The sequence below is a fragment of the Polypterus senegalus genome, chromosome 13 (genome assembly GCF_016835505.1).
Source record: "Polypterus senegalus isolate Bchr_013 chromosome 13, ASM1683550v1, whole genome shotgun sequence".
Lineage (NCBI taxonomy): Eukaryota > Metazoa > Chordata > Cladistia > Polypteriformes > Polypteridae > Polypterus > Polypterus senegalus.
In genome coordinates, this window is record NC_053166.1 from 143,829,017 (window position 1) to 143,847,607 (window position 18,591).

Sequence of the window (18,591 nt, forward strand, 5' to 3'; positions counted from 1 at the left end):
TGGTACTGGCTGGCCCATTGAGAGTGCAGTCTGAATCAACCCACTGGATGATGTGGCATGCTGCTTCCAGAACCTTCACTTGCTGTGCCTATTTATCTATTTGGCACAAGCTATATTTAATCATGCACTTGAAAGGAGGGTCCATTGGCAGTGCTAGATCTAGCTTTGATCTGGAGCAGCACAATTTGACCTGCCAGCCACTTGGACACACTCATTGCAGGAAAAAGGGCACAGGAAGAAGGAGAGCATTAGTAGGGTTTAGAGGTGGTGGTGCTAGGGGGTGACTGGAGGTAATTAATTAATTACATTTATATAGCGCTTTTCTAACCTGCTCTCAAAGCACTTTACATAGAGAGTGGGGAACCATTTCGAGTACCATGAATGTGTAGCATTCATCTGGATGATACAACATCAGCCATTCTTATGGTAGTACACTGATCACACACTATCTATTAGGCGGTGAAAGGGGAGAGATAATTAGTTAATAAAGGCAGGGGGTGATTAGGGGCACAGAATGGACAAGGCCATGGTGAACAATTCAGCCAGCACATGAGTGAACCTTCTACTCTTTTTGATACATGCCCTGGGATCTTTTATGACCACAGAGTGTCAGGAACTCAGTTTCATGTCACATACTCAGGACTGTGTCAATTTTTACAGCACATTGTCCCCATCACTGCATTGGGATCCACACAGAGACCACTGGGCAAGCACCCATTGATGGTCTCACCTACACCTCTTCCATTGCCTACCAATGCATTTTCTAGATGGTCTCCCATGCAAGTACTGGCCAGGCCTATACTGTACATGCTTAACTTCGGGTAGATTATCTATTCTGAAGTGCAGGTGGTATGGCTACTGGTTAGTTAGAGACTCCATTTATCATCTGTACTATTGGGGTTAGAATTTCAACTTCATCATATTTATACACCTTAACCCAATGTCACACTACACGACATCCAGTCAGAGGTGAAGGCAAACTTGATGACGAAGTTTACATTTCTCAAACAGAAATCACAGAGCATGCCAGATTATACAAATGTGTAATGACTTTCCAGCACAGTTTCACATTTTCAAAATAATCCAACTTCATCTTTTTTTCTGACTGTCAATAACATGCATCCTGTGTAAATGCCAGTGCTGTATAAATGCTTTAAAAATTAAGGGGAGTTTAGCCACAATCTCAACCATTTTTTCACTTTTTTTCCATTCTGTTGTGGTACTCAAAAAAACACAGGCAGTACAAGCTGTAGCTTTTTAGCCACCCTGGGCAAAAGGGAAAATGTTGCACCCAAACCCTGGACACATTTGATATCCATATTACTGCAGATGAAGGAGCAGGATGGGTTGGTGTTTGTCTCTTGTAGATTCTCACAAGTTGATCAATGATGTCAAATCAAAAAAAGGTGGAGGTTCCTCTTGGTGGTTCATGCAAATCATACATAGATATTGGATCTAAGAGTGAGGGTATCCCATGGAGTTTCAAGCAACTCATACTATGTCAGATTGAAGAGCATGGGTGGGTAACAGGATGGGGTTGGCATGGCGGGGAAAATCAGGGGCTGGGCATCAAAGATAACCTGACACCATCGGCTTATGCCTATTACTGTCGACAAAATTCCACTCCCTGAAAACGTTGCCATCCATGGCAACTGCCTAGTTTTACATCTCTATATATACAAAATCCAACATCTATCTGTATGTCTGTATGTCTGTCCGCTTTTCACAAGGGAACTACTTAACTGATTTAGATTGGGTTTTTTCAATAATTTGCTTGAACATTCCGGTTGATTTTGCGACTTTTCTCATCATGCTAAGTATCATAGTTCACCTGCAGGAGTGATTAATTTGCACAGAGGCTGCGGATTGACACATTTACAAGACAAAATACACTGACGGAGAAGTGCGAAGGGATTTAAGGTGGGCCAGATTTATGAGTTTTTTTTCTAGGCTCTGGTAATTGTAGTGTTAAAACTGAAAAAAAACATTGGACTCAACCCACCCCCATACAGCCCAATCCAACCTAACTTTGCATTATCGAGCAAAAAACCAAATAGTTGCAGTAAGTGAAAGCAAGTGTGGAAAACACACTAATTTGTGATCTTAGACTCCACAACCCAGATAGTCCATATAGCAGATCTGGTAAATCTGTTTTGGATAAATGGGTAATTCTTGGACTCAATAATCTGGGAGACTCCTTAATAGAAGCACAGATTGCAACTCTTGAAATCCAATATTCAGATGAGTGCTCAGCTGTCAAGGTTGGTCTTCTGGATGTAAATTAACTGGACACACAAAACCTGAATGATCTCTTTTACTTTCTCTGCAGAGCCCTTCAGCGCATCTGTGTGGGTGATGATGTTCGTGATGCTCCTCATTGTGACCGCCATGGCCGTTTTCATCTTTGAATACCTCAGCCCCCTGGGATTCAACAGAAATCTAGCACAAGGAAAAGGTAAATGAAGAGATAACATTTAGCTAAAGAGTGATAGCAGCTTCTTAGAAGGAAGATTCTGTCAAATCAATTTTTTACCTTAATGTCACATATGCCCTGATGATTTCTATATAGTATAGGCAGCGCCATAATTCTGTTTTCCCTTTTTTTGTACCCATGAGCTGCTGATTCGCAGTATTTTATTAGACTTGCACATTCAGCAGGAGGTGATTAAGATCCGTCTCATCAGCTTGCCATGTGTGTTTTTGTTTTTCTATTTGTAATAGTGCACAGTTTGCTAAAAACCATAAGCTTTATGTGCAGCACACATGTTTTTCTACAGAGATACCCGAGAAATAAATGGTACAAATCTCTGATACATTGCCTCTGGTACTTAGAGTCACTAATTAACCTGACCGCATATATTTGAACCATAGGAGATGGTCTCCCAAAATAAAATCTAAAAGAACATGCGGAGAACATGCAGACTATATCTAGAAGTCCGAAGACACCAGTCTTTCTTCTTATGTCTCTTCAAGAGGTCTCCATTCTGCTTCTGCTTGTCTCCTGATTGTCGTCCTTCCTCTTGCCAGATGTGCCGAGACTGGACAAGGCTTCTCTGTTCTTGCTCAAAAGTTGTGGAATGATCTTTCTTTGTCTATTTGAACAGCACCCAGCTTACTTCTGTTCTGGTGTCTTTTAAAAACGCACACCACTTAGTTTCTGGTCTGCAGGATAGCTGCTGTTGTTTAGGTTAGGACAGGGGTCCTCAATCACGGTCCTGGAGAGCCGCAGTGGCTGCAGGTTTTTGCTCCAACCCAGTTGCTTAATAAAAAGCACTTATTGCTAAAGTAACACTTCTGCTTTACTTTAGTGATTTTGAGCCCTTATTGCTTAATTTTGTCTTAAACAGCTATTTTAATTGCTCCTTATTATCAATATCATGCAAATGACAAGAGAGAGCAGCATTTCTCCATTTAGCCTATTTACATTTACACCTGTGTGTATTTATCTGCACTATTAGGTTTAATTAATTACTTGGAAGAAAAATGAAGAGAAAAAAGTGAAGGACTGAGAATTACTCGTCCATTTTAGCCTTCAAATCATTTGCATGATAGAAAGGGAAAGAAAATCTAGGATATGAGAATGACCTGACATAGCAGAGTTAATTTAATTTCATAGCTTGTTAGTGCTTTATTGGCAAGAATTGCTTTCTAATTAAGCAACCAGGTCAGAACAAAAACCTGCAGCCACTGCGGCTCTCCAGGACTGGGATTGAGGACCCCTGGGTTAGGATACTGATTTTTGTCTTGGTCTAGTTGTAGCTATAATTATAAAATTGCAGCAGTAATCCCTCTTGCACGCTTTTTTTTTGCAGTCAAATCTGTATTAAACATATATCTAATTGATACATATCAGAACATTAGAGCAACGTTTTTACCTTAATAACAAACAGAGAGAGAGAGAAAGAGAGAAAAGCAAACACCAAAAATACGCTCAAAATCCACCTATCCTTAGGGCAAGGAAGGGTTATCATAGGGTGCCCCCACCCAGCTCCTGGTCAACTGAACAGTACTAAGCCACTTCTGAACGTTAGAAATGGATGAGGTGTTAATCTGCAAAGCAGAAAGTTTCGACAGGACCAAGTTAAAGAATGATGCCTTCCAATGTGACAAAGTGCCACTGTCAGATGATCTGCAGCAAGAGGCCAGCAACAAAGAAGGAGAGAGAAGGAGAGCCTGACGAGACCAGGGAACATGAACGGACCAAAGAGAAGCAACTCGGAGACTTTGTCAGAACATGTGCAAAGAAGTGCCAGGAGTGTTTAAAGAGCAAAGATGACAAAGTGGGTCATTGAAAAATGGTACTTCTGGGAGGTGATATACATTCTATGTATAATTTTGAACTGAGTGTGCTGGTGGCTGGAGTATTTGTTGCTCGTTACTTCAGCGTTTCTCAACCTTTAAGTATTTGCAACCCAAATTTTCATAATAGTTTTAATTGCGCCCCCCCCCTAACATTTTTTTGAAATGTAGATGCATATTTTATTATACCTACTTTTATCGACATTTATCTAACTCTATATTTATTGTTCTAGTATTAGAATGTAGTTTAAGTTAATTTTTTTGGTTTCAACAAAATGTTTTTTTCATTTTTTTGATTCTTGTTTTCTTTTTTCACATCTTCGCGCCCCACAGGTTGAGAACCACTGCGTTACTTGATTTTGTTCCCTGTTGCTTTAGATGCTTGCACCTTTTGATAATTCTTGCATATATTACAACTTGCTTTGTATGTTGGCATGGAGAAATTTTAAATAAATAATAGAAGTCAAGAGGCTGTGTGGTGACACACTTTATTTTATATGAAGTCAAGTCAAGTTGGGGAGCATGTACTGGTACAGTGCGTTGCCGCACCCACTACACGACAAAACAACTCAGGATCCAGGTTGGCAACCCCCCCAGGCAGACACGCGGTCCAGTTCCACCCTCTGGAAATGACCCTCTGTCTGCCGTAGCCAAGTGTTATGTGGGCGACTCCTTGGCCTGGTCCAGCCACTCGGGTCACCAACAATGAGGATCTTACGAGCTGGATCACCCTCAGGGAAACACGCCACATGACCGTACTGCCGTAACTGACGTTCCCTCACAATGCAGAAATTGTGCCTCATGACACAAAGTCAAACCAACGGTAACCAAGGAATTTCCAAAGGAGTCCAGTCTTAGTCTCAGGGCACTGGATAGCGTCCATGTCTCGCAACCATATAGCAAGACAGGAAACACCAGGACTCTAAAGACTTGGACTTTCGTCCTTTTGCTTAGATATCAGGTGTGCCACACACCCCTTTCCAGTGACCTCATGACCCAACATACTCTCCCAATCCGTCTACTGACTTCATTACTGACTTTATATGAAGTCTTCTAAAATATTCTCTGGTAAAACAAAAAACCCTCTATAAAGGAAAAACAATAATATACTAGAAAAAGGGCATATAGTGTAAATGTACAAAAAAACTCTACTTTTGTTTTTAATTTGCGGTAGAAACTTTAACTGTTAACAAGAAGTAAGAATAGCACTGTCCAAATGCCAAATCAATAGGCCCTGACAAACAACTTCTATAATTGATCAATGTAAGCTTCTATAAGCTATCAAATGTTGACAGCTGGAATGAAGGAAAACAACAACAACAACATTTATTTATATAGCATATTTTCATACAGAAAATGTAGCTCAAAGTGCTTTACATAATGAAGAATAGAAAAATAAAAGACACAGTTAGAAAAATAAAATAAGTCAACATTAATTAACATAGAATAAGAGTAAGGTCCGATGGCCAGGGTGGACAGAAAAAACAAAAAAAACTCCAGACGGCTGGAGAAAAAAATAAAATCTGTAGGGATTCCAGACCATTAGACTGCCCAGTCCCCTCTGGGCATTCTACCTAACATAAATGAAACAGTCCTCTTTGGATTTAGGGTTCTCACGGAAGGACTTGATGATGATGGTCACGTAGACTTCTGGCTTTTAGTCCATCATTGTTGGAGCATCATGATGCTTTGAGTAGGTGGTAGTGGCGCAGGCCACCACCACAAAGAAACCGGAAAAAGAAACAGAAAAGAGAGTAGGGGTCAGTACGGATTTTAGAGCCACCATGAATAGTTATTATGATGAATTGAACATACAGAGTATCAGGATTAAGTTAAAGTGAAGTTATGAGAAGGCCATGTTAAAGTAATGTGTTTTCAGCAGTGTTTTAAAGTGCTCTACTGTATCAGCCTGGTGAATTCCTATTGGCAGGCTATTCCAGATTTTAGGTGCATAGCAGCAGAAGGGCCCGCCTCACCACTTCTTTTAAGTTTTGTTCTTAGAATTCTAAGGAGACACTCATTTGAGGATCTAAGGTTACGATTTGGAATATAAGGTGTCAGACATTCGATATATAAGATGGGCGAGATTATTTAAGGCTTTATAAACCATAAGCAGTATTTTAAAGTCAATTCTGAATGACACAGGTAACCAGTGTAGTGACATCAAAACTGGAGAAATGTGTTTGGATTTTCTTTTCCTAGTTAGGATTCTAGCAGCTGCATTCTGCACTCGTTGCAAATGATTGATGTCTTTTTGGGTAGTCCTGAGAGGAGTGCGTTACAGTAATCTAGTCGACTGAAAACAAACGCGTGAACTAATTTCTCAGCATCTTTTTGTGATATAAGAGGTCTAACTTTTGCTATGTTTCTTAAGTGAAAAAATGCTGTCCTAGTGATCTGATTAATATGTGATTTAAAATTCAGATTACAGTCAACAATTACCCCTAAACGTTTTACCTCCGTCTTGACTTTTAATCCTAATGTATCCAGTTTATTTCTAATAGCCTCATTGTATCCATTATTGCCAACAAGACCTAGAGAGTATAAGGACGCTCACTTAGTATTGTTATTTGCTAACCTCTAGTGCAAATTTTCAAAGTAGCTGAGTCCTTTCCTGCTGAAATGCCATACAGTATGCATGAATGTGAAGCGGGAGTTAACATGAACAATCTTATTGTGCCTTCCAGCATCATTCAGATCCGAATTTGGCTGAAAATTAAAAGGTTATATAATTAAACATGCGTGGAGTTTGCATGTTCTCCCCGTGTCTGTGTGGGTTTCCTCCCACAGTCCAAAGACATGCAGGTCAGGTGCATTTGCGATCCTAAATTGTGCTTGGTGTGTGCCCTGTGGTGGGCTGGCACCATGCCTGTGATGTTCCTGCCTTACGCCCTGTGTTGGCTGGGATTGACTCCAGCAGACCCCTGTGACCCTGTGTTGGGATATAGCAGGTTGGACAATGACTGACTGACTGACTGATATTATTCATCATTTAACAAATTTTATTTTATGGGTTGCAAGGTGGCACAGAGATTAGCAATGCTGTCTCACGGTTCCTGGGTCCAGAGTTTAATTCCAAGACCATTTTTCTTCATACTGGTCTATAAATCTCAAGTCCTCTCAATCCAGATTTAATAAAGGGAGGATGAACTTTATGTTATATATTGTTTGTCTTTCTGAAGTGAAAATCATCCTAGGTGATATATAATTCATTACATCTCTCTATTATTTACAACTAGAGCACATACAGATTGAATGACTTGCTCCAGGTCACACAATGAGTCTGTGGCTGAGACTAGCAACCTTGTGAACTAAAGTCTAACAGATTAGCCATTAGGCAATTTAGTATGAACAAATTATAGTTGATTTTCAGAATTCTATCATTATGATTTTCTGGCATTAAAGTAAAAGTGCACTATAATATTAATTGGACCCTTAGGCAAAAAGATGGTTTACAATAGTCAGTCAAAGGTAAAGACTTCATTGTTCTTAAACCCAAACAGTGCAGAAGGGGATGTAATGTTCACTTCCTACTATCACTGTTGTACACGAAACACCGGAGATTCCAGGGAGCTCAGCATTAAATCGATGAAAGCAATTGCTAAAGGAAAAAGTACCTTTTGGCAGTCATCCTCTGAAGCCACATCTCACTGAAAGTTGAAAGAGCTCCTTTTTAATTTTGTTACAATACCGCACAGTTATGTCAAACAGTCTGCACCGACTGTGAGAATTACTTTACTTTTTTTGTTTTATGTTTTTTGCCTCCCATTCAGAGGTCAGTAATTCACACGTTAGTAAAAAAATTCATCACATAAATCTGAGACAGCAAGGGCTTCCTTAATGGTACTGGATTTTATGGTGCCTTTTGTTGCAATTCCCATGCCAAAGTGCTGCATGCTTTATGCTGTTATATTATATTATACAGTATACTTAGACTTAGACCTAGTTCTTCCAGCATTATGTGATGCATTTTTCTACTGAGCATTTTCCACCAAGTCCTGTCCATCGCAGCATTTTCAACCTCAATCCAGCTGAGGTTTGGTGATGTTAAGATATTCTTGCAACCTTGCACGTCAAGTACTGGATGGGCAACCTTGATGACACTTCCCTTTCGGCACAGCAGTGCAATCTTTGGTATTCGTTGTGCAGAAGCTCAACACACAAAATCAGCTAGACTGAAAGACGGTTCCCAACTGTGGTAGGTCATTAAATTGGAGCTCTTGCTCATTAGTAATCTAATCTCAGCAGGAGATGCCCAAGATATAACATACATATCGCTGATGGAAGATTTTGAGCCTCTGGGCAATCTTTCTTTTGATGGCCCATGTCTCAGTGGCATAAATAGCTGAATTTTCATAGCTGTGGTGATAGATGGTGCTGACCAGATGTGACGTAGCTATTGGAAAGATGGATATTTCCTTAATAATTTGGTACTGAACATTTTCAGCATCCTCGGTGGTTGACAAAATGCTCCCAAGGTAGGCAAATTCCTGTACCTGATGAACTGTCTAAAGGGCAATGGTCATAGCCAATTCCAATCTTCATTTGATTTTTATGGTCTTCATTTTTGGTGGTAACAGCAGACCAACCTCCCCCACTTTGTATTCAAGGAGTGTAGTCATACTATGCAGGCTTGGCTTCATATCCACCCAAATGCATTGCCATCATTGCCCTTCTCATGATAAAGTCAATGGCAAGCAGGAATAGAAACAGCGTGAAATGGCAAGGCTGTAGTTCCCTTTCCACTTCTATTCCTGCTTGACCCCATGTATTAGATGGAAAAAATATTTTAAAAATCCATCCATCCATTATCCAACCCGCTATATCCTGACTACAGGGTCACGGGGGTCTACTGGAGCCAATCCCCGGCAACTTAGGGTGCAAGGCAGGAAACAAACCCCAGGCAGGGCGCCAGCCCACCGCAGGACACACACACACACATACACCAAGCACACACTAGGGACTATTTAGAAACGCCAATGCATCAAACCTGCATGTCTTTGGACTGTGAGAGGAAACTCACGCAGACACGGGGAGAACATGCAAACTCCACGCAGGGAGGACCTGGGAAGCGAACCCAAGTCTCCTAACTGCGAGGCAGCAGCGCTACTGATGCGCTACCATGCCGCCCTTTTTAAAAATCGCAAAATAGAAAGAGACACTTTTAAGACGTGAGTCAGAAAATATAGAGAGGCTCATGATAGAGGTGAAACCCCTTAAAAGGTAGACAGATCAGAAGAGGCCTGGTCAGGGGACTGTTGTAAAGGAGAGAGGAGGAGGAGAAGCATTAGGGAGGATTTACGATAATACAAACCCTTTAGTGTCTCTCAAGCACACTTGTGTGACACGATATATGTAAATATATATATATATATATATATATATATATATATTGTAAAGGATGAGCAGAGACAGTATAAAGTGTTGGGGTTTTTCCGGCCCCGTATATTCTACAACAAAAATATCACAGGTCAAAATCATAAACTATAGAAGTTCATAGACGCCGAGTCCTGGCATCGCGCCATTTTATTGGGGAGGAGCCGGAAGTTGAGGAATGCTGGGAAGGTCCGTGAGGGAGGATGGGAAGGATGACGTCAGGGCAAGATGGCGGAGGAAGGGCGGAAGTACCGCACTGCGGTCAAACCCGGCTACGGAGGAGGGAGGTCTTTTTTCCTACAAGGAAGCAGAGGGAGAAAGTTAATACCCGCCATTCCCTGCCAGCGAATGTTTTCCCAGATGCTTTCGAATCCGTCCATGCGGTCTCCTACTCGCGCGTGCGTGACAATATATATATATATATATATATATATATATATACAGGCAGACCCGGTTACGTACAAGATAGGGACTGTAGGTTTGTTCTTAAGTTGAATTTGTATGTAAGTGTGAACAGGTACATTATTTTAATAAATGCTATTGTTGACCAACTGTAACCAAGTGCTCTGCCAATGAATGGTGGAGTTTCACCTCTCTCTGACCTTTTATTATTTCTACTTTATTTTCTATGGTGATGGTTTTCTCTTCTTTACTGTATCATCAGAACTTGCATCAGATTTGTGTTTCAGAGACATTCTTGAAGGGTGAAGACAAAAAGGTTAAGAGGAGCTCTTCTACACAGCACTATACAGCTATCACAGCAGGCAGGAATCCCTTGTCAGCATGTCTGGTGTACTGACAAGAGACAACTTCCTGCTGTGTACGTAGCAGAACAAGCAGGCTTGCTATTGAGAATGAATGGGAGTAGCGAGGGGGTTCACCACCCACCCACCACGCAGTCACCTCCACTACAGTATGCAGCCTGCAGAGTCCGCCCACCGAGCGAAGGCGGTGCGGCCAAAGGCGTGTAGTGAATCGCACACCACCACCCCATTCAACAGGCAGCCACCCGAAGCACACTACAATGCTACCCCCGCCACTCCGTTCACCCTCAATGGCCTCCGTTCAGCAACAACGGGTCACTACTTGCAGCATTACCAGCCGCCTTCCGAAAATGAATGGGGAGCCGTGTGTAGTGGGCTGGCAGTGAAATGCCCCCACCACTCCATCCAGCCTGCGTCCAGTCAGGAGCAGTAGCTGTGGCGGCATAGTGGGCGGACAGCGAACCGCCCATTAAGCCTCCATCTTGCACGCAACTGATAGCTCTGGCCCCAGTGAATATGGACCACAAGTCACTGCTCGCTTTCTGCCAGGAGCCAGAGGAACACTACACTGCGTGAAATCACCCCTCCAGCCACTGCTTGCAGCGTCCCCAGGCAGTTAATGAAGCGCATGCTTTACAGCTGCAGCCTTGTTCGTAAGTCATAGGTCGGATATCCATAACCTGGGGACTACCTGTATATAAATCGTATATATATATATATATTGTGGCGGATGTCCAGGACGCCCCTACGCTGGAAGGATCTTGGGTGCCATCCTATTCAGAGTGTTACCTTTCCCAGACTGACAGATGGCAGCCCTCCTGGGTTGCAGCGGTGTTTCAAACACCTGTAGAGCTTTATGGGAGTTTAAGTTGGTTACAGCGCTTTTGGGATCTGGGGTGCTTCCAGTGGGTGCTATAACAGCTACTGAGCCCTATTGGGTGGTTTTTCCGCCACACCCAGAAGTGCTGCCGGAAGTAGGTCAACGAGCATCTGGAGCACTTCCGGGGGTGTTATAAAAGGAGCCAGCAGTTGTTACTCTGAGAACCAGTGTCAGGAGGAGGGAGACAAAGCTTGCCTGGAGGAGAAAGGAAAAGGAGAAAGAGAAGAAGAAGAGTAGTGTGTAGAGGTGTGCTTGTGTTTTGAGAACTGTGTTTGACTTGTGGGGATGAGGAAGGCTTTTCCCACAAGGAAAAAGAAACATAAAACCTCTTACGTGCTCTTAACCCGTGATATAAAAACCTGTCTGTGCCAAGTCTAGCCTTTACTATATATATATATATATACTGTACACAGTATATTATGGGGTGCCAAACAGGCAAATACATTGATTTTCTGAATATATAAAGTCAAAACCCGAATATATAAATTCAAAACTTGAATATATAAAGTCATTTCTGAATAAAGTCAAAACTTGATTATATAAAGTCACTGTCGGAATATATAAAGTCAAAACTTGAATATATAAAGTCAGCGTCGGTATATATAAAGTAAGCGCTGGAATATATAAAGTCAAAACTTGAATATATAAAGTGCGGTGGGTTGGCACCCTGCCCAGGATTGGTTCCTGCCTTGTGCCCTGTGTTGGCTGGGATTGGCTCCAACAGACCCCGTGACCCTGTATCAGGATTCAGCGGGTTAGAAAATGGATGGATGGATGAATATATAAAGTAAGCGCTGGAATATATAAAGTCAAAACTTGAATATATATAGTTAGCGTCGGAATATATAAAGTCAAAACCTGAATATATAAAGTCAGCATCGGAATTTATAAAGTCATTAATAACAGGTATGGTATGGAGGCTTGCAATTGCTCCTTGATGAATGAGGAATTCTCAGTAAATGCATGTTATAAGCTCACATTGATTAAGTCCCTCCATTTGTACATACAAGCTGTTGCTATACTGATTGGTTGGTTTAGTGAGGTTCTCATATTAGCCCCTGCTTCAGTCACTCACGGACTGTGGTGGACACAATTGAACTTGACTATAGAGGAAGTAAAAGCTGTAGCAATGTTTCAATAGGTAACAGAAACAGTTGAAGGGTCATTATCAAGCCTCGAGGAGCGAGAGCCAGGGGCTGGCATGTCAGCCCAACTCCAACTCCCCTCACCACTCTTAAAAATTCACAAATCAATATTGATAATGAAAACCATATTTCTAAAGTTAGAAAATATAATGACTTAGAAGATTCTTCAGCAAGTAACAGCAACAGTCATAGTTTATCACAGCACACTATTTACCTGTAAAGGTTTGTGATTTTCAGCATTTACACTCACTTGGCATTGAAACAAGAATCTTATACTAAAAACCACACACACTAAAATGATGCTTTCTCATACTTTAGCACACAGTATCTAATTAGCACTGTAGAATACGTTTTGATCCCTCCTGCACAGTATGTACATGCTCTATATATAGAATTCATGAGTAGAATAGTAGTACTAGGAGCAGAGAACTTTCTAAAACACTAATAATGTATTCATGAAATTAAGTGATCATTTTAAATTCTCAGCTAAATAATTGTTCTGATACATTGAGGGACACTGATAATGCAATCAGAATGCAAAATATGGCATTTAAAAATTTAAAGGTAATCAAAAGAGTTTATTATGCTTCTGGAGTGTAAAATAATATCAGATAAATGTACAGTATATCTTACTATAAAGAAATATACAAAAGTAAAGTATATTTTTTATTGTAATAAAATTTTATAGTGATAAACAATTAATTTTTGATGTATGGTAATTACTCTTCTGCATATATTTTTGTATTCAAAACATAAATAAAATCAAAGTAAAAAGTACACTAGCAGGACTCTAACCACAAAGCCGCTGACTTGCAGTTGGACATGATATGATCCATGTTAAGATTGCCCTTTCCAACTATTAAATGCCAAACATCATTGCATTTTTTTACCGATTTTTGCCTGATTAAATTAACCTTCCAGTGATGTTGTATTTTTGTGGGCCTGAGAGTCATGGTATTGATTCATGAATCTCTTCAAGTGATTTCAAATGCAGTGGTCATACCGAGCTGCTGGTCTTCTGACTGGAGTGTCTTATTGAGGTACTGTTATATATGGCAGTGGGAAGCATTCTTTCTTTCCAAGTTTCCTTAATATAAGCTTTAATTAGACTAAACTTTCGTTCTATATTTTTTTTTTTGGCTTCACAGCTAAGGACCACTCATGAGGTCCATAACTGAAAACTCAAAGCTCCAAGGTTTGGAAGTGGGCGTCTGTTGTAATTCTAACGGCTGGGCTCTCTGAGTAAGAGCTCATTAAACAGCATATTAGGAGTTTTTAATCCAGCACTTAATTAGGACAGGCAAGCAAAGCGCATAATTAGAGAATGTGATTCTCAAAATTAACATTTTGTTTGAGAAAGAAAATGAAACAAAACAAAAACAGAAGGACACGAAGTGTAAAATACAATAATATGATAGTAAAGTAAATAGATGGTAAAATATTCAGTCTGCTAAACGCTATCAGGTCTTTAGCAGGGGTGTCAACACAAGCAAATTAGCGGCGAGATTCAGGATTGCGGCTGTCAGCATCAGCTTACAGCCAATTAGTTGTGTATTGTTTGGCGGCTGGGCAGATCTGTGATTTGTAGTACATCTCACAAACACATTTGCCTACCTTCTTTCACTAGGAGACTAAATATCCTGCTGCGAGCTGTATACCCGTAATTGGCATGCCATGGAGGAGATTTCTATTGCCAAAAAGTAATCAAAAGCCTTCTTAGTAAGCTGTCTGTCTCATCACTTTCTTGCCAAAGTTCAATTCAGAGATGTATTTTTCCCAATTTGACTTTCTTCATTTTTTAGATCCCCATGGACCATCATTCACCATTGGAAAAGCTGTATGGTTACTTTGGGGCCTGGTCTTCAACAACTCTGTTCCAGTACAGAACCCCAAAGGGACAACCAGCAAAATAATGGTTTCTGTGTGGGCTTTTTTTGCTGTGATCTTCCTAGCCAGTTACACTGCCAATCTGGCAGCTTTCATGATTCAGGAAGAATTTGTCGATCAAGTGACTGGACTCAGTGACAAAAAGGTAAGTTCATTTGGAAATCCATTCATTTCTATACTGTAGGGGCCTTATTTATACTGGATAACTGAAAAGAGTAACAGATGTAAGATTTCTCCATTGCTGGACCACCAGTGGTAGACACTCACTCATGCCCAGGGAAGGCCAATACAATTAGTAATGGGTGGAAGGCAGAAACACCACAGGGGAAACTCTGGAGAACTTACAAACAGAATGAAATGGCCACATTGAAGTGAGAAGGAAAAATCATTCCACAAATGACTCTTTGAGATACACCTGAAACAACAGAATCATTATCTCTTCACACTAACATGAGATGCCCGACTTAAAAAGCCTCAGTTATGTATCTATCCACAAAACAAACTTAATACAGTCATGGACAGCTGAAGCCTAGAACAGCAGCAATGGGGACAAGACAAGAACCAGCTCCATGTAGGATGCCAATATACACAATGTGGCTAAAAGTGTATGGACACCTGACCATTGCACCTATATGAACCTTTTGGATATCCAATTCCAAAACCCCACTAAATATATAATATAACACATATAATAGCCTTCCTTCTTCTGGGAAGTCTTTCTACAAGAGCTTGGACTCTGCATGTGGGAACTTGGGCCCTTTCAGCCAAAGACCATCTGTGAGGTCAAGTACTGATGTTAATTGAGAAGACCTGACTCACAAGCACAGTTCCAATTCATCCCAAAGGTGTTCCATTGGGTTGAGGTCAGGCCTGTGTGCAGGCTGCTTGAGTTTCTTCACATCATACTCATCAAACCATATCTTTATGGACCTGGTTTTGTCCATGGGTGCAGTGTCATGCTGAAACAAAAAGGGCCTTCCTCAAATTATTACCACCAAGTTGGAAGTGCACAGTTGTCCAAAATGCTGTTATATGCTGTAACATTAACAGTACCCTTCATTGGAAACAAGGGGCCTTAGCCCAAACCCTGAAAAAAAAGTTCAAGATCATTATGCCTCCTTTAGAAATTTTTACAATAGGTGCCATGCAGTCTGCCAAACCCAGATTTGTCTGTCAGACTTCCATATAGTGAAGTGTGATTCATTACTCCAGAGAACATATTTTCACTGCTCCAGAGTCCAATGGCGGTGTTCTTTACTCCACGCCAGCCAATGCTTGTCATTCCACATAATGATCTTAATCTTGTGTGCAATTCCTCGGCCATTAAGCTCCTGATGGGCAGTTCCTGTGCTGATGTTGTTCCCAGAAGAAGTTTGGAACTCGGTTGTGGGTGATGCAACAGAGGATAAGAAAGTTTCACGCATCATGTACTCCAGCACTAGGTCTTCCACTCTCTATGAGTGATCTTCCACTTTGTGGCTGAGCTTTTGTTGCTCCCACTTCACAATGTTAGTACTTACAGCTGAACAAGTCAAGTCTAGCAGAGCAGAAATTTCACAAACTGACTTGTCTCACTGAGCTCATCATTATGCCAATATTTGCCAATGGAGATTGCATGGCCATGTGCTTTAGTTTATCTGAACTCAATTATTTGGAGGGTGTCCACATAATTTTGACCATAGAATGTATTACAGTGCACATTCATGCACAGTTGACCGAAAAAATCACTAAAACCCATGGTGTCTGAGAATATCCAGACTTATCACAGATGATCACTGGACTGGACCTCTGTGCCACCCCCTTCTTAACTAAGTGATGCATGGTAGTAACATCTCTTTTCTTTTCTCCTCCTATAGTTTCAGAGACCCTATGATTACTCACCACCTTTTCGTTTTGGCACCGTCCCAAATGGAAGTACAGAAAGGAATATAAGAAACAATTACCCCGATATGCATCAGTATATGGTGAAGTACAACCAAAAAGGAGTACAGGATGCCCTTGTTAGCCTTAAGACTGGGTAAGACTTTTTTCTTAGTTGTACAAAGCCACCATTTTCTTTTTGTTGTGATATAACAAGTGACACATGAGATGCCCTCTTAAATATAAATCATATTCTTTATGACATTTAAGAGTAGTGACATAACAAAAATAATTGGAGACAATGAATCAACGGTTTTCTAATTGCACTATATTTTTCACTCTTTTTTTCCATTAAAAACTTTCTGGTTAATCATTCACTTGACTTTGCCGATCTAACCCTAACCCTACCCTAAGCCTATCCCTATTCTTGGTAGTCTTGCATATTTATTTGACTTCATAATTCTTAGGCATTTTCACCTGAGCAGTCTGGGTTGGAGGATAGCTAAAGTAGTGTGTGCTATTGTTAAGCTGGGCTTCTGTCCTTCTATTTTCTTTTTTTTTTGTCTCCCATTCCTTTCTTCTTTTTAAATTTCTCTTTTTAATTTTATTGAATTTATTAAAATCAAATAACACTCCATACACATAACTCAAGTTTAACAAAAAGAAAAAAAAAAGTTTGAAACAAATCAACCGCCACCCCTGAGATAGAGAGCTAGGTCAGCAGTGTAAAACCTATGCTAGTAAGGACAAATGAATAGATAAAATAATAAATGAATAAAGATAAATGGAGTAAAAGAAGGGAGAGAACCTGCTTCCTCAATTTAAATGCTTATTCTAAAATGTTATTGATTAGTACGGAAGCGTATTAGGGCCACGGTGAAAAAAAAAATACGGACACAGCGAAGAAAAAAAAAGTCTAAATGTCGTGATTAAAGTCGACGTGCTGTCTTTATTCTCGACATTTACGTCAAGATTAAAGTCGACATGTTGACTTTATTCTCGACATTTCCACTTTATTCTCGACATTTATGTCGAGATTAAAGTCGACATTTACACTTTATTCTATTGTTTATTTTGTCAGTAGAATGTCGCAAACTAAACTTCATCTTTAAATGAATGTTCAATTTACTAGATTTTCTCAAACCCCTTCATTAATTAATGTAGCACATTAAATGCTTTATATTAAGTGTTCCTCGACCCAGTTGTTAATCTCGATGCGCTTCTTCAACTGACTTCCTCTTGCACTGAGAGGCGCAGACACCGATCGCCGCACATTGACTTCATGATGTTCCTGCTCTAAGAACATTCAGAATACTAAGAGAAATACTTGATATCTTCTTCACGATGAAATGCAATAAAGCATGTATTAAACATGGGTGGCGGGGGGCACGGTGGCGTGGCTATAGAGCTGCTCCCTTGCATTAAGGGGTCCCCAGTTGTATGTTCAGTGTAGTACAAAGTCCCAAAAACTGGATATATGAATGGGTATCGCACAGGTTTAACTTAAATATTGTGTAAATATTTGGCTTGGTGGGTCGGAGACACAAACACAGGATTAAATGGATGTTCTTCTGAGCGGGCTTTCTTTATTGCATGCGTGCTGTCTCTATCTGACGTACTAAACCTCCAGTTTCTATCCTTGCTTTTTCTTTTTGCACATAACCAATCACCACAAGATAAACGTCTTTGTGAAATTAAAACAAGTTATAAACTTAGACCTCGGAGTTTTCAGAACTTTAAATTATTAAAGCATGTGGGGCACGGTGCTTGCTGGGATGGAGTTTTCAGAAATTAAAAAAAAAATCTTCATTATACATGCTTAATTATGCCATCCATTCAGGGTTGCGCCCATCCCAGCAAGCATCTTGTGCGAGGCAGGAGTAAATCCTGAATGAGACGCCAACACATCGCAGGGTGAATACGTGCAACATATAAAGTAGCAGGGTCAATAATACATAACAAAACCCCACATCCTACATGTCTTTGAAAGGAAACTGAAACACGCCGAGTAGACCCACCAGAAAAACATGCAAACTCAAGGCAGGGAACACCCGGGACCCCCTTGCTGCTGCGAAGCAGCAGTGCAACCACCACGCCACCGTGCCCCCATATGCTTTAATACATTTTAAGTTCTGTACATTTTAAGTTTTGAAAACTCTGGGGTCTAGGTTTATAACTTGTTTTAATTTCACAAAGACGTTTATCGTGTGGTGATTGGTTATGTGCAGAAAGAAAAAACAAGGATTGGAACTGGAAGTTTAGTATGCTAGATAGAGACAGCTCGCATGTAATAAAGAAAGCCCGCTCAGAAGAACATCCATTGAATTCTGCGTTCGTGTCTCCGACCACCACATCACGAACCCAACATTTACACGATATT

General features: G+C 40.6%; 1 protein-coding gene across 1 annotated transcript in view; it reads left to right on the forward strand.

Annotated features, from left to right (window-relative positions):
* The window catches only part of grin2aa (glutamate receptor, ionotropic, N-methyl D-aspartate 2A, a), a 351,755-nt gene that overhangs the window by 277,487 nt on the left and 55,677 nt on the right, over positions 1-18,591 (forward strand). Inside the window, 3 exon segments of the mRNA XM_039774586.1 lie at positions 2,330-2,455; positions 14,267-14,496; positions 16,208-16,368. Coding sequence (XP_039630520.1) covers positions 2,330-2,455; positions 14,267-14,496; positions 16,208-16,368 — 517 coding nt within the window.